The sequence below is a fragment of the Chrysemys picta genome, chromosome 3 (genome assembly GCF_011386835.1).
Source record: "Chrysemys picta bellii isolate R12L10 chromosome 3, ASM1138683v2, whole genome shotgun sequence".
NCBI lineage: Eukaryota > Metazoa > Chordata > Testudines > Emydidae > Chrysemys > Chrysemys picta.
Genome location: NC_088793.1, coordinates 23,747,222 through 23,762,241, shown reverse-complemented (window position 1 = coordinate 23,762,241; position 15,020 = coordinate 23,747,222). Strand labels below are relative to the sequence as shown.

Sequence of the window (15,020 nt, the reverse complement as noted above, 5' to 3'; positions counted from 1 at the left end):
AAATACTATTTCTTTTGTTTATCATTTTACAGTGCAAATATTTGTAATAAAAAATAATACACACTTTGATTTCAATTACAACACAGAATACAATATATATGAAAATGTAGAAAAACATTCAAAATATTTAATAAATTTAAATTGGTATTCTATTATTTAACAGTGTGATTAAAACTGCGATTAACCGTGATTAATTTTTTTAATCTCAATTAATTTTTTTTAGTTAATCGCGTGAGTTAACTGTGATTAATCGACAGCCCTAATTTTTTTATTAATAAAACCCTGTATCGGGTTTTCCATAATTTTGCCTGGAAATGATTTCACACCCAGGTCATCCCACTTGCCCTTTTTAAAATATTGATTTAACATTAGCACTCTTTCAGTCTTCTGGAATATCCTTGTTATTCCAAGATTTATTAAAAAATTAGTATCAGAAGATAAGAGATCCTAAGCCATCTCTTTTAAGATTCTTGGGTGCAAGTTACTAGGGTCCTCAGATTTTAAAATATTTATCCCTAGTACATTATGTATAGCATCCTTCTTGGTTGCTGATGGACTGGAAAGTACATGATCCTCACATGATACAAGCACATAATTCTGCTTTTCCAAATACAAAACAAATATTTACTGAACATTTCTGCGTCTTTTTACCATCTCCATCTAATAATGGGCCTAAACCATTGCTAAGATTTCTGTTGTTTCTAGTACACTAAAACTCCTCTTCATTGGCCGTAGCCTTCCCAGCCACTCATTTTTCTCTGATATCTTCAGCTTCCCAATTTTCTATACTTTATAGATTCTAATTTAAATTACTGGTAATTGCTTTTTCTCCCTTTTCCCCACCTGCTTCTTTTATTTCTAATTGATGCTTTCACTTAGTTTATGAGTGCAAATCTATATATATTGTTATGCGAACCATTTATTTTCTTTTACTATAATTTTCTCCGTATTTTTTAATAAAGTTTGTTGTACAGGCAATTTGCTACAGTCTGCCCTAAAAGAGTGCAAAACCCTACACCATTAAACAGAGAGGCAAAGGCTAAGGAGGTTCTGGAAATCTCATCAGAAGGGGTATGGGCAAAGGTGTCCTCTTCCAATGAAGGTGTCACATAAAGGCAGGAAAAGATACATCAAGGAGGCACTGAGATTTGAAGGGAATGTAGCTGACACCAGGCATTATGTCTTGCATGGCAGCTGGACTGGCCAATCTTTGGATACAGAAGATTCCACTTGAAAGAATTCATTTTGGTGGCCCAAATTTGATTTTAATCCTAAATGCTCTCAAGAACCTTAAGAACTGCTGGATTTCTTGGGCTTGAAGGCAGATCCTAAAGTGGAAGAATGGAGGGTAATATATATCATGTTATTAAAGAAAGAAAAAGAAAAAAGAAGATAGTAACAACCTTGGAATTGTAGACCAATAAGCCTTCTTTCAGTACCAGGTAAATTAAAGGGAATGATAAAATATCTATATGAGCATAATATGATCATAAATAATCAGAGAGTGACTTTTGTAAAGGAAAATTGTGTCTCTCTTCTCTACTCGTTTTTTCTGGATGTGTTAAAAATAAATAAAATACATACATAAATAATGGACACAGGAGATTTGGTTGAAACGATGCATATGGATTTTCAAAGTCTTAGATAATAGTCACAGGGTGAGGGATTTTAAGTCCCTAAGACTGTGAAGAAATGTAACTAATAATGGGGTGAGAGGCAAAGTTCACTCATGCATTGGAAACTAGTTAAGAGAGAGAAAACAAAGAATGGGCAAAAATGATCAATTTTCTACATGGCAAAAGGTTAACTGTGAGGTGCCCAACAATCCATATTAGCCATGTTTGATATATTTATTAATGATCTGAAAAAGGGGATGAACTGCAACAAAATTTGCATATGGCACAAAATTATTTAAGTTAGTCAAGATGATAAACTTCAGAGAGACTCAACAAAGCAGGGTTATTGGACTGCATCAGGGTGGGTGAATTCAATGTTGACTAATGTAACGTACGATATATTGGAAGGAACAATTTGAAATACTCAGACACGCTGCTGGATTCTGAATGAGCTGTAACCACTGAGGATAAAGAGCTGGGGGTAATTTGCACATGGAATGGGATAACAATGTTTTCAGGCAATGATGCCTTCAAACTTGTGTTCAGTTCTGGTCATCATCATCATCACCACCACCACCACACACACACACACACACAAGACTGGGTCTGTTTTGTTTGGAGAAGACTACCAAGAAGGGTCACAGTAAAGGCTATTGCCTGTGTCATGCAGAAGGTCAGAATAAATTATCACAGTGGTTCCTTCTGGCCTTAGAATCTATGAACACAAAGGAATGACTGGCACAGTGAAGGCAAATTGGCTTGTCCCATTTTCTCTCTCTCCCCTAATGCAAGACTATAGAGACATCCAAATAAAAAAGAAGAGGCAGCAGAACAAACTGCTAAAAGGAATCACATTTTTCTTTTTACCCAGTGCACAATTAATCCGTGGATCTCACCATCACAAAGTATCACTGAGGCCGAGAGATTAGCAGGATTCAAAAAAATATTTATTTGTTTAGACTTATACATCCATTCATTAACAAGGAAAGCCTATTCCTTGCTTTGGGTACTTTTTGACTATTCTTAAATACATACCCATAAACCAGGCCAGTCATCTAACTGTCTGTCCATTTATACTGATTCTCAGCATCTGGAGAAACGGGAAAATGCAGTCCTTTGGAGGGTCATTCCCACCCCTGCACTGCCCCTTTTCTCACTGGAGATACCATTGGCAGAGTCTCCCGTACTACACAGTAGCAATCACACAGAGGACACAGAGAGAAACTCCTACTTGGAATTCTGACAAGAGGACTGAGGCCAGCAAGGGATGCTGCTGTGGTGATAGGGTGATCCCTGACAATACCCCCAACCTAGTCCTAGCTCTGATGTCAAACTCTAGCACAGCTTAAAGCCTCCAGAGTTCTGGATGATGAGGAACCATGGAGTGCAAGAGAAGCAGAAGGGCAATGCTACAGAGATTTCACTTCTTCCCTTTCATGCCTGCCAGCATATTCTATCATCACTGTTTCTCTCATCACTGTTCATAAAGAGGACAATATTTGGTTAGATTATGACAGTGTTTTAAACTAAGTACCAAAAATTAAACCTGCTAAATATTCACTAAGGATATAAAAACTAGTGAACTGCTAGAATATATACAACACGTTAAGCTCCAGATCAGAACAGTAAAACATGAGCAATGAAAGGTTCATAAAAAGCAGTGAATTTAAGACCAAACCAAAAATTTATATAATAAAGGAATATCACAAAAGAACTATACAAAAATAAAACCAAATGATCTAGCTACTAAACTACACATATGTGCTTGAAATCTTGTGGGAATCAAATATTCCAGTAAAAATAAAAAGGGAGATGGAAACACAAGTTTCTTATTATCACACTTCATACGTTATAAAACATAACAGTTAACTTATTTTTGGCAAAAGGACAAAGGTTGCACAACACTCTGGCTTACACAAATATTTTTCTATTGTTAAATGCATCTTAAATGTAGCGTGTCATATATTAACTTCAAGCACACATTGCGCAGTGCAGTTTCAGAGTGTCCTAAAGATACCGAAGTTTCAACACATTGACAAATATCATGCTGCCAGTATCCACCGGGCCAGGTGTAACAAAAATTACTCAACAATTCATAGTTAATGGAAACCAGATAAAACAATTTGAGTAATAAAAATCATACATATGGAGACCAAAGAAAAGTTGATATTTTTGGACAAATTACTGCACATGATATTTTCTAGAACACTCCCTTCTTGAAAAGAAAAAACAGTTACACAAGTTCCTTCAGAAAACTTTGTTTATAATCACAGAATGAGTTATGCCTGTGGAAATAGATCAGGTTAAGTTAATGTTTCATTTTTTGAAAAAAATTGCTGTTTCTTTTAGAGAGGGAAAAAGCTTGAATGGGAGGGGAAATAGTTAAGAAGAAGTGAATGGATTATATATATATATATATGAGCATTGTATTCCCCCTCCTGCCCCAGTAGGGAATTAATATAAAAGAAAAGGTGAATATTTGGGAGGAGTGGAAGTAAAGAATCTCACTATTATTAATTCTTATGATTTATTGCTAAGTGTTGACAGTGTGTTAGGCACTCACATTCAAAGGAAGGACACTGTCCCTGCCTGAAGTCACTTGCTATCTAGAAAACATTAGACACAAAGGAGCTCACTGAAAATGTTGAGATATAAAGGAAAATGTCACCAGATACGAGATCTTCCCCCTCTCACACATACAAACTTCTCTGCCTAAACTAGGTCTAAGCCACAAAAGCAAGAATTTTAGTACATTTGTATTTCATTTAAAAAGAAAGAATGTCCTTAACTCTACTACTACTAACACTTTATATAATTAAAAAATTGAAATCTCTAATTCATTTTTCACAATTTATGCTTTTTTCATTTACATTTAGCATTTTACTCATCTTCAGACAATAAGAGCAGATTGATTCATAATACTTTCCTTTAAAAATGTCAATTTTTATTATTAGCTAGTTTCAGTTTTAGGTTCTCATGCAACAACACAATGCAGATGTCAAATATCTAGTGGTCTCCGCACAGGATTATTAGCAAGGAACTCTGGAATTTCAATCCTAGTATCATCACTACCTCCTTCTAACCTTGTGCAAACCAGTTAACTGTTGGGCCTTCGTTTCTCTTTCTGTAAAATGGAAATATTTACTTTTCTGGCTTACTAGGATTTTGTGAGGTTTAATGTTTGCAAATTGCTCTGAAGTTATGAAAGCACCATGGAAGCCCTAAGTATTCTTATTCTTAAACATTTATATTACAGTAGCAATTAGAGACTGAATCAGGCCCTCATTTTACTAGGCTATTATTCTGTTGGTTATTATTTAAATTCATGGCACTGATAGCAGATGTTTAAATAATAAATAAATGTTCAAGGAAATTTTAAAAAATTATGAAAACATTTTGACACATATTACCATAGGCTTTTCAAACACATTAATTAGGTGCATGTTAATCCTGAAACTGGCTAGCAGTAGCCCTTTTAATAAAAAAACCCCACCTTATATCCATGACATGCAGCAGCGTATATGTTATGTGATCTTCCATTCAAATTATATATTGCATAATATTATTAAAATGTAAACATATCAAATTGCATCACTGCCAATAATGACATTTACTACTGAATTACCAAACCGGATTACTCAAGTTAATTAACATTCACGGCATCCTTTGAGATACATCAGTCCTGCATAAATACCTACCTCATCTTACAAATAGGGAATTACTACTATTCTGAGTTGGCAGCAGTTCCCCATATCTCTTTTGCAGGGGCGTAAATTGCCACGCACAGTGCTTTACAGTGGAAAAATCAGATCATATATTTCTGTATCACTCTCCTCTCTTCTGGAGTCAGACACTCATGAAAAGTAACTGAACGTCATTTACTTTAATAAGAACTTGGTCTGAAAGTAGAGGGGATGCTGCTTCTAAACAAAGGATGTGGAATCCGATTATCGTCTTTGTTGATTAATCAAATGTTAAGTTTGGGGGATGCTCTGCTGAGCGATATAACTTCCCTTCCCCAAGGCTGACATACCTGAAGTTCTGATGCCCTCTTCATCATTTCAAGGGTGATGTAGCAACCGATTGAATGACCAATCAGCACAAGCTTCATATCTTTTGGCACGTTCTTTCTGAGGAAGTCCAACTTGTGCTCAATTTGTCCGTGAAGTCCAAAGACATCCTCTAGTTCTTTAATATCCGTGTCTGAAAAATAAAACAAATACACATTCTTTTATTTAAGGGCATTTCCACTAACTCATCTCTCCCCACTTCTCTAGGAAACTCTCTGAAATGAAAATAATTTGTAATTTTGAGTGATCACCCACTGATAAACTTAGACCTTCATTATGACCTGCACAGGATGTGAAATGTTGCGTCTAACTGAAGAAAGGGAAGGACTTAGCAACCCAGGGAACTGAGAGCACATCATCCCAGCCTGATGCTCTCTTTTCAATGGCTTTTCATTCAATTCAAGATCAAATTCAAGGCTTCGGTCCTGATCTTCAAAGTACTCTATGGACTGACTCAGGTTCCTCAGGGACAATTTACCTTGTGTGATCAAGACCTACAACAGCGATGTACCTCATAAACAATGGAACCAGCAACTTAAGGATCGAAACTAACACACGTAAAATAGAACTTTTTCTCCAAACAGACCACAGCTGTGGAACTTGTTTCCAGAAAAGGTCAGAATGACCATGAACCTTAGGACCTTCAGTGCATTATATAATGTAATCCACTTCTTCAACCCCACGCTTCCCACCTTCAAAATAACCCTACCAAAATCTCACATTTAAAAATACAGAGGCACGCGCGCACACACACACACACACACACACACACACATACACAGATATACACAGATTGTTTTGAGTCCACTTTAATAAACTTGTAAATAAATTTACACAAATTCTTAGACTTCACCGATCACTGCTAATTCTCCACTCCGTCAAAGACTTTGTGAAACCCCAGGCAAGTGTCTCAGTGCCCCATCTGTAAAACTGGGATAGTAGCATCTCCCTACCAGGAAGGGGTTTTGTGAGGATAGATACATTAAAGACTGTGAGGCACTCAGATATATTTAATTTCTGAAGAGAGAAAGAGGGAGAGAGAAAAACGTAGACAGGGCCAAATTTTCATTTACAATAATATACATAGAATAAATGACATTTATACCCTCTTTAAAGGCCCTTTCCACAATATAAAGGGGGCTTAGCATAAATGAGAATATAGTCCACAATACTGTTAATGCCGCCATCAAAGTTTTAAATCCACATACAGTAAATTTCTTGTCAATCACAGTCAGCAGTTTTAAATATTTTTTTTTCCACATTAATGTACTGTAGCTACTGTGCATGTAGTAGCCACTTTCCTGGATGGAATGAGCTGATACTGTACTAGACTACCTTTTTAGTTGCCTACATAAAATGACCTTTTGATGCAAAATGATAATTGTTAAAAGAAAATAATGTATCCTAATATCTCCCCCCCGAAACCTCAAGCAAATTACCACAGAGTTTGCCACAGAAAGGGCTTTGTTCAACCAAACTAATACTCCTAGTAAAACTGTTATTTATTGGTCATGTCCTGGTATGATTTATATTAGGTTGCTTTAAATGAAAAAAAAAAAAAGTTTTATTAAAACACATGTGAGGGACAGAAAATTAGATGAGAAGCAATGTTTTGCCAATGAGGCTTTCTGCAGGTAATGGAAAATGAAAAAGCTTGTTCTGTTTTCCAAAACTTCAAATAAGGGCCTAAGGCCAAAACATTGTTTTTCATCTTAATTTCTGTTTTTAGCAAAAAATTGTCTTTACTACTTTTTATTTGTTTATTCGGCAGCCTAACTTCATGCAGGAGATAGTTGGCCACCTCACTCATCTCAGTAAAAGTACAGACAGAACATGTCAGATTCAGAATAGCAACGTGGTTCATGGGTAAGGCATGACACTTCACTGGAACTCAGTAGACCTGAGTTCTATTTCAGGCTCTTCTACTAACCTACTGCGGGCCCTTAGGCAAATCAGTTTCTTTCTATATGCCTGTTTCTGATCCCATCCTTTATTTGTCTTGTGTTGCTCGCTCTGTGGATTTTATTGAGAGTTTTGTAATATCGGATGTTTTACTTAAAGCCCCGGTACCTAGAAAGAAGTGATTTTATGGGAATCTCAGCTTTCATTTTATAAAATAAAACAAAAATAAATCTGTAACTCTCATTATTGTAGTGAAAAGCTCAAAAATATGTACCACAAAGCTCAAAACACCAGCTGGTAAATGGAAAACATGCATAAATAATAAATAATAATAAATTTATCTCATGATTTTCTGTGGGGCATGAATAATGATTTTTGAGCATTTGGGGTTCAGATACTGTATCTTTCTACATTACAAACTTCAGGTCAGGGAAAGTTGCTCACCATGCGTATGTTCATTACCTGATACAATGGACATACTAAAACAGTTGTGTAAATACACAAAACATCAACAACTATGGGCAAACATAGTGCCAACATTTTCAAACTAGCCTTCCCGAAGATAGGCACCTAAATCCATATTTAGACACCCAAATAATTGACCTATAAGATGCTAAGGTACCCACAGCTCTCATTAATTTCAGTAGGAGCTGTGGTTGCTCAGAACCACTGAAAGGATGGCCACTTATTTAGATGCCTAATTTTAGGCGGCAAGCATGTCCTTTTCTTTTCACACGCTGGTATATTGTGAAGCCAAATTACACTAGTATGACAAACACTGCATGGAAGGATAAACATGTACTGGAGTTTTCTAGGATCCATATGCTAACTTTCAATAAATTACAGATTATGCCTTGCTCCTGCACTCTTTACTCAGGTAAAACACCTATTAATTTCAATAGAAAATCGAACTAAGGACGGCAGGGCTGAGACCTATAGAACAAACCAGTTTGAAACTTTCTATTTTTTCTATGAGATTTTCTTCCCTTGTTTAACAGCAGTGATTATTCTAGTAACTTTCATCTCTAAACATAATAGTACAAGAGAGAAATATGAAACTGCTTTCAGCATGGAAAATAACTAACGATGGCCCTGATCCCACAAGCAGATGTGCGCCAGTGTGGAATCCTGCTGATTTCAATAGCTGTTTTCACAGATGAATAAGAATGGCCACAAATCAATGGTTAATAGCATTTGAACAAATAAGAAATTTACTGGACTGGACCCATAAAACCCCTATTGGCAGATGCTGAAATCACTCACGGCTTTGCCAATCATGAATAATCCACACATTCCAAACTCCAAGACTTCTAGACCATCCCACATCATCGTGTATCCTCATATATATTTACATTTATTTTAATTTTTTTGGCCCCATATAAAATTGTCCTGGTCTCATGTTATCTCAAAATGTCTCTCCAGTGCAAGCGTTACCTTTATAATGGAATGAAATCTATGGGAGCAGGGTCGTGTCATTGGTTTACATGATTATTTATTTATTTTTATAGAATAAAATCATCCAGGGATTGTCCAAAATCAACATGAATTTCTTGGGTGGAGATGTTTAAATGGGATCTTTATATAAGCAAAAAGATTTGCACAAACACATTGGCAGTTCCCTTTCTAATGGCTCTACATCAGAGAAGAGAGCAAAGGACGAGCTACTTCACCTCAGGTGTGGAATAAATTGCACGGCTGAAATGAAGCTCATTTAAGCTGAATTTTTAGATAGCAGAAGTTACATGACTTGTACCTTATGCTGAATACACCCTATCTGAGCCAAGCCATGTAGTCTTAAGACTTTATTTAGCTGAAATGTATTAAAAGAAATACTGTATTTCTGTATTTTCTTTGGCAAAATGTTAATCTACTGATGTGCTTTTGGAAAAATAAGCTTGCGATTGCTTTAAAGAATCTCTTTTTCTGACCTCTATTAAACCCAGAGTCAGAAAACAATGATAGATTAAATTCAAGTGCTTGTTCAGAGTTTAGTTGTCTGGTTAACCTTGCTAAGAAGAATGGGTTTGAGAGAAATAGCCTTTTTGGAGGGGGGAAAGGGGTGGTGTTGTATGTGAGTGAAATTAGATGAGAAGAAAATCGATACAGCCATATGAGCAGACAGTAACAACCCCCATGAGACTGACACAGAGACCATAAACAGGGGCATATCATTACAAAGTCTACAAGATCTTGGATCTCTTTTAAACTAGTTGCTCATAAAAGACACTGCAGGCAAGATCTGCAGGGATGAAATTGTACTCTTACCTTTGTACATGCCTAATTTTTGCATGTACATCCCTGAAGTGTGCATGGAAATAAGGGACTTTCATGCACACATGGCCAGTTAGGCAACAGGATTTTGAACACTCAAGTTGGGTACCTATGAATATCTCTGTGCAGTTGCCAGGGTCAAACTTTGAAATCTGGCCCAGGATGTTTAATCATAGTTGAAGACTTCACACAGTAATTCCATAACCCCCAAATTTTAGTCATGGTCTGCTAAGACACAATATAGACTTTCCTTCGAAATAAAGGGAAGATAATCTAGGGGAGTGCTAGAGGCAGCCACTTGTGAGAAAAGTTATCTTTTCATTTTTTTTAAATAGAAGAGTAGAGTTTCAGATACCTACAAAGCAGATACTATCAGTTACTTTATTTTTAAGATAATCAACCAGTTCAGCCACCCATTCAGTTATGTTATTCAGTTATGAGTCTATTTATATGGCCTTTGTCACTGAGCACTTCCCATTTTTCCAAAGATGACGATATTCTCTCGTTTCCTTCCCTCCTATCAAGCAGGCTTTGGTTTTATTTTTGTTTTGGCTTTTATTTAATGAATGACTCTGTGGAAATGGAGGATACTATTGTGGGCAAATAGGTGGAGTTTACATTTGGCTTTGAACACACTGAGGTGTTTCAACTAGCAGTGACTCCCATATTCTTTGTCTGGCTCCAGTGAAGGGTCTATCTTCCATGGTCACAAGCCTACCCCTATAGGTCAACGGTAGCATGGATCCAGGAAAACGTAGCTGTGATGGAGGGCTGCCAAATCAGGGAGGAAAAAAATGTACTACTTTTGAAAGGTGAAAAAGGGTTAATTCATCACTGTAAGAAGGGAAAAAAGAACTTGGAAATAGGTCCTCCTATAGCACAAGTAGACACTCATCTATTTGCAAATATACTAAGGCAACAGAGGGCTGTGCTACAACATGGGGAGGAGCTAAAGTTGCTCCAAGAGCCACTCAGTTTCAGAGAGGGACGGTTTATCTAGAAATTCAGAGGGATATATGTCAACTCCACTCTTTGAATGATAGTGTGTTCCCCTTTCCATGCTTTATTAACCAGTCCAGTATGAAGAGAATATAACTTTGGGCCTGCCTTTTCTTTGCTCCTGTCGGGATAAAGTGAAACCCAAGGATGCTAAGAGGGCAGGGATTGTGATGATGACTGGCTACGGAACAGAAATGTATATAAGGGGTTAAGTTTTGGTCCCCCCCACAGTAGCCCTAAATATGATTTACATGGGGAAATACATCAGCACTGTTTGGCTGCATAATTAGATGCCAAGTTCAATGACCCTAAACTTTTCCCTTCTCATCAACCCACCTCACTGCTCTTGCTCTTATTTAGGCATACAATGATTACAGTTTACCAAGGGTTATGGTGGCTTCCCCATCACTAACAATTTTGAAATCCAGATTGATGTTTTCCTAAAAGATGTGCTCGAGGAATTATTTTGGGAAAGATCTGTGGTCTGTGTTATATAGGAGGTCAGACAAGATGATCAAAATGATCACTTCTGGCCGTGGAATCTAGGATTTTTTTTTTTTTTGCCACTGAGAAACCCAAAATAAACATGTTAAAAGCCATGGAACTGTGCACTCAGAAACTGAACTGCCCAGTTTTTGCTTTGCACGTGAAATACAGGCAAATTTTTGGAAAATGTATCCCCCATAGATCTACTGCTTAAAGCCTGCACGCTTTACCCAGCCCAATTCGATTATTGAACCCTAGCTAATTTATATTAGCAAACTGTAAAATGCCAAAGTAATGGTGGGGGCAGCATGAAAGAATGTTCAATAAATATTTAAAAAACCCCTATTGACACCAGGAACAAGTTCTTAAAGCACTGTGTTTTAGATTAACCTTTAGACCTCAATCTGGGCCCTTCTCCCCTAGGGAACTGTTCATGAGACATTTAAGATAAACGTACTATTCATTAGTGTTTATTGGAGTAATTACTTTTTGTAAAAGTATCCTCCACAAATAAATTGCAATTTTCTCAGGATTGATTTATGTGCATTATTTTCTTTATTAGAAAATAATATGAAACTTAATTTATAAAATTGACTATCTATATTTTGTTCTCAAATATTTGCTTTCCATGTCTGCAATAATATTCTTTAATGTCTAATTTGTTTTTCAACGGGTCTTGTATTAAAAATAAATCATATTTGTGTGATCACAACAAATGCAGTAAAAAAAAGATTTGTTTTTAAAATAAAAATTAATTACAGCAAACAAATTAACTAGGCATACACATTAGTGTCTATTTTGCTCTGCATATTTAAAACTTCTCTAAGCAATAATCAGCAGAGAGCTACTTTTGCCGAGATGAACTTCAAGACCTAAGAGATAAAAATACAGACCTTTGGAGCACTAAATCTCCCTGAGTGCCCAAATAGGAAGTCAATACAGGTACTTTACATATGTTTTGATGGTCGAATTCTGTTTCCCTACACCTTGTATAATCACTTACCCTGATGTAAAGAAAGTGTGATATGGGTATAAAATGCTACCATATAAAAATGGTTATAGTTATAAGAGTTACAGGACTACATATGGTATAGGAGAGTGGGGAGCCAGGCCCTAATCATTTACTAGAGCTTTCAAGGCTATAAAATAAACATTGGTGGGGAGGAGGGCAGGAAAGCATCAGCACTGTAAGAGGAGCTGAAGTGTATACATGAAACTGCTAATATAAAATTACCTCAAAAAGAGTACTGGGAGGGCCAATGAGGCCTGAGCCAATTAGAAGTAGGAGGTATGGACACTCATCAGAATTCCAATGAAGGATCCCATGAAGTTCCTCAGTCAATCCTACACTCATATACAACTCCCCATCCCCAAACAAACTTCCTCCTACCAGGGAGTCTTCCTGGGAGAAGGCCCAGTAGCTTGCTATCTTCTCTGCCATTTCACAAAAGAACACCAGGCTGAAACTCTCCATTGATGCCTTTAGGCAACTCTGAGGAGGACAACGGATCTGTATTTGCCCCTTCTCCAACAATTTTAGGATGCCTCTACCCTTCCCTCTGGTCCTTGGAGGTATGGGACTTTGCCCCACGTTTTCTTTATACAGCATACAGGTGGCTGGGCATTTCTGTCTCCACCCATCTCTTCGTTTGGCTTCAACTGATCATGAATCAGTCCCCTCCCCCAAATCGCCTTCCAGTTATTGTTGCAGCAATAGAGGAGGACAAAGGGAACAGATGCTGTTGCTTGGAAATTGCCAATTTACTGCTTGCTGTCTGTGTTCCCTTGCCAGAGCTTCTCTCTGTTTTACATGGCCACCAGAGGACGCCTTCTGCCTACTCAGCACAGTGGCCTCCAGTGGGTGAAGACAGAGGTCTGCTCTTGGAACATTTTGGTCTGCCTTCAGCACCAGCTGCTAACGGATGCTGCTTTGAGTTCCAACCATGTACATAGACCAATGGTATTTTGAGTGAATGTTGTTCTTTGCAAACTGTCCACAGAAGCCAGTTATGATTTTGTTTTTAGATGCCTGTAAACTGTATCAAGTTGCAGCTCATGCTGACCTCAGAAGGTTAATTGGAATGAATGGTAGAGGAGGGAAAACTCAGATAGTCAGTTTGTGGTTCTAGAGCCTGGACTGGGAGACACGAGATTTGGGTTCAATTCCTGGCTCTGCCAGACTTCCTGTGTGATCATGAGCTAGTCACTTGATCTACATGTGCACCAATTTGTCATCTTGAAAATGGAGACAATCATACTTCATTTCATCTTGACTTTTTATTCATACCGCTTAGGGGCATCAGTCATGGATCAGGTCCGTGCTGTAAAAACAGGACAAAAACAACCCACAGCAGTCCTTGCCCCGAAGAATTTAGAACCTAAGAATATAAGACTAAAGACAACAGGTGGCAACACAGACAAACAGGAGCATAAGGAGACAATATTGGTCACCATAATATGCAATGATCTCAATACACCAGCTGCCTGACTGTCATCGTGTTTCTTTAGAGGCATCACAGAAAAGGTGAGCAGTAAGGAGTGATTTAAAGGAGGAGAAGGAAGTAGCTTTGTGGATTTTTAAAGAGAGCTCTTCTCAAACATGAGGGGCAGCAAGAGAGAAAGCAGGAAAGTGCTTGTTTAAAGATGTAACCAAGTCAGTGATGAAGGCTGGCAGCAAGACCATCAAGATGGGAACTGTCTCTTCTTATGTCTACACTGCACCCAACACAATAAGGCTCTGACCTCAGCTGGGTCTCTCAGGACTACCAGAATACAAATAATATATTACAATAATAATAACGAGGAAGTTACATGGTGGAAATCCTGCAATTTTCTGGCATCACTAACTCACTGAGTCTACTCCATGTGATGAGGAGGACCCGCCTGCTTGGCGGAAGCCATCTTCATTTGATTTCTCACAGAGAAAGGCCATGTTTCAGCTGAGCAATCTGATTGTGCTGTAAAAGGCCCTTCCCAAAAGTCCTCCCAGCTCTAGCTCCTGAGTTGGACTCTGGCAGGCAGCAATCTAGTACATTTCTTACCTTATGCGTTTCCTTTAGGAACTGTCTTATTTTTATTGCATATTTGGACAACATAAGTCCAGTTTTAAAAGGAGAAAACTGTTTCACTGATATCTTAGTCTGTTGTGTCACCAGCCTGAGGTGTGTAAGGTAGCATTCCTGGACAGAGGCTTACAATATGGTGTGTTCCTTCTTTAATTCTTTAGATGTATAGTGGTATAATCATCATTTAATATTTGGCCACACATAAATATCTTCCAGTTTTACAAAGGGAAATTCCTGCCATCAGATTCAGGCAAAGTTTGATCACTGACTGGGGAAAAGGCAGAAGAACTTCAGCCCACAGTCCATTTTAATAACACCTTGTACTGTATTTCCATAGTGACTTCTATCCAAGAGCTATTATTAATTTTAATACTTTGTGCACGGTCTTTACAGAGAATAAAACAGAGGCTATCCCTGCACCGAAGGGATTTGTAACCTAAATTAGGCAGACAGTATATGATGATAACACATAAAAGAAAGAGGGAGGTAATCGGATAAAGGTTTAAACAAAAATAAGTAACATGAGTGGCATTACTCAGGACAGAGTCAATGGGGTTACTCAGTAAATAAGGTACTAAGCAAACATAAATAAGACTAGCAGAATCTGACCA

The 15,020-nt window shown here is 37.5% G+C and overlaps 1 protein-coding gene across 4 annotated transcripts in view; it reads right to left on the bottom strand.

Moving 5' to 3' along the window:
* LDAH (lipid droplet associated hydrolase) overlaps window positions 1-15,020 on the bottom strand; it is a 183,642-nt gene that overhangs the window by 106,379 nt on the left and 62,243 nt on the right. For all 4 annotated transcript variants that reach the window (XR_010599388.1, XM_065587612.1, XM_065587611.1 and 1 more), the window contains one exon: window positions 5,650-5,819. Coding sequence is in view for 3 of the 4 variants with exons in the window: in XM_065587612.1 (XP_065443684.1) it covers window positions 5,650-5,819 (170 nt within the window). In the remaining variant the exon portion in view is untranslated. The remainder of the gene's footprint in view (window positions 1-5,649; window positions 5,820-15,020) is intronic.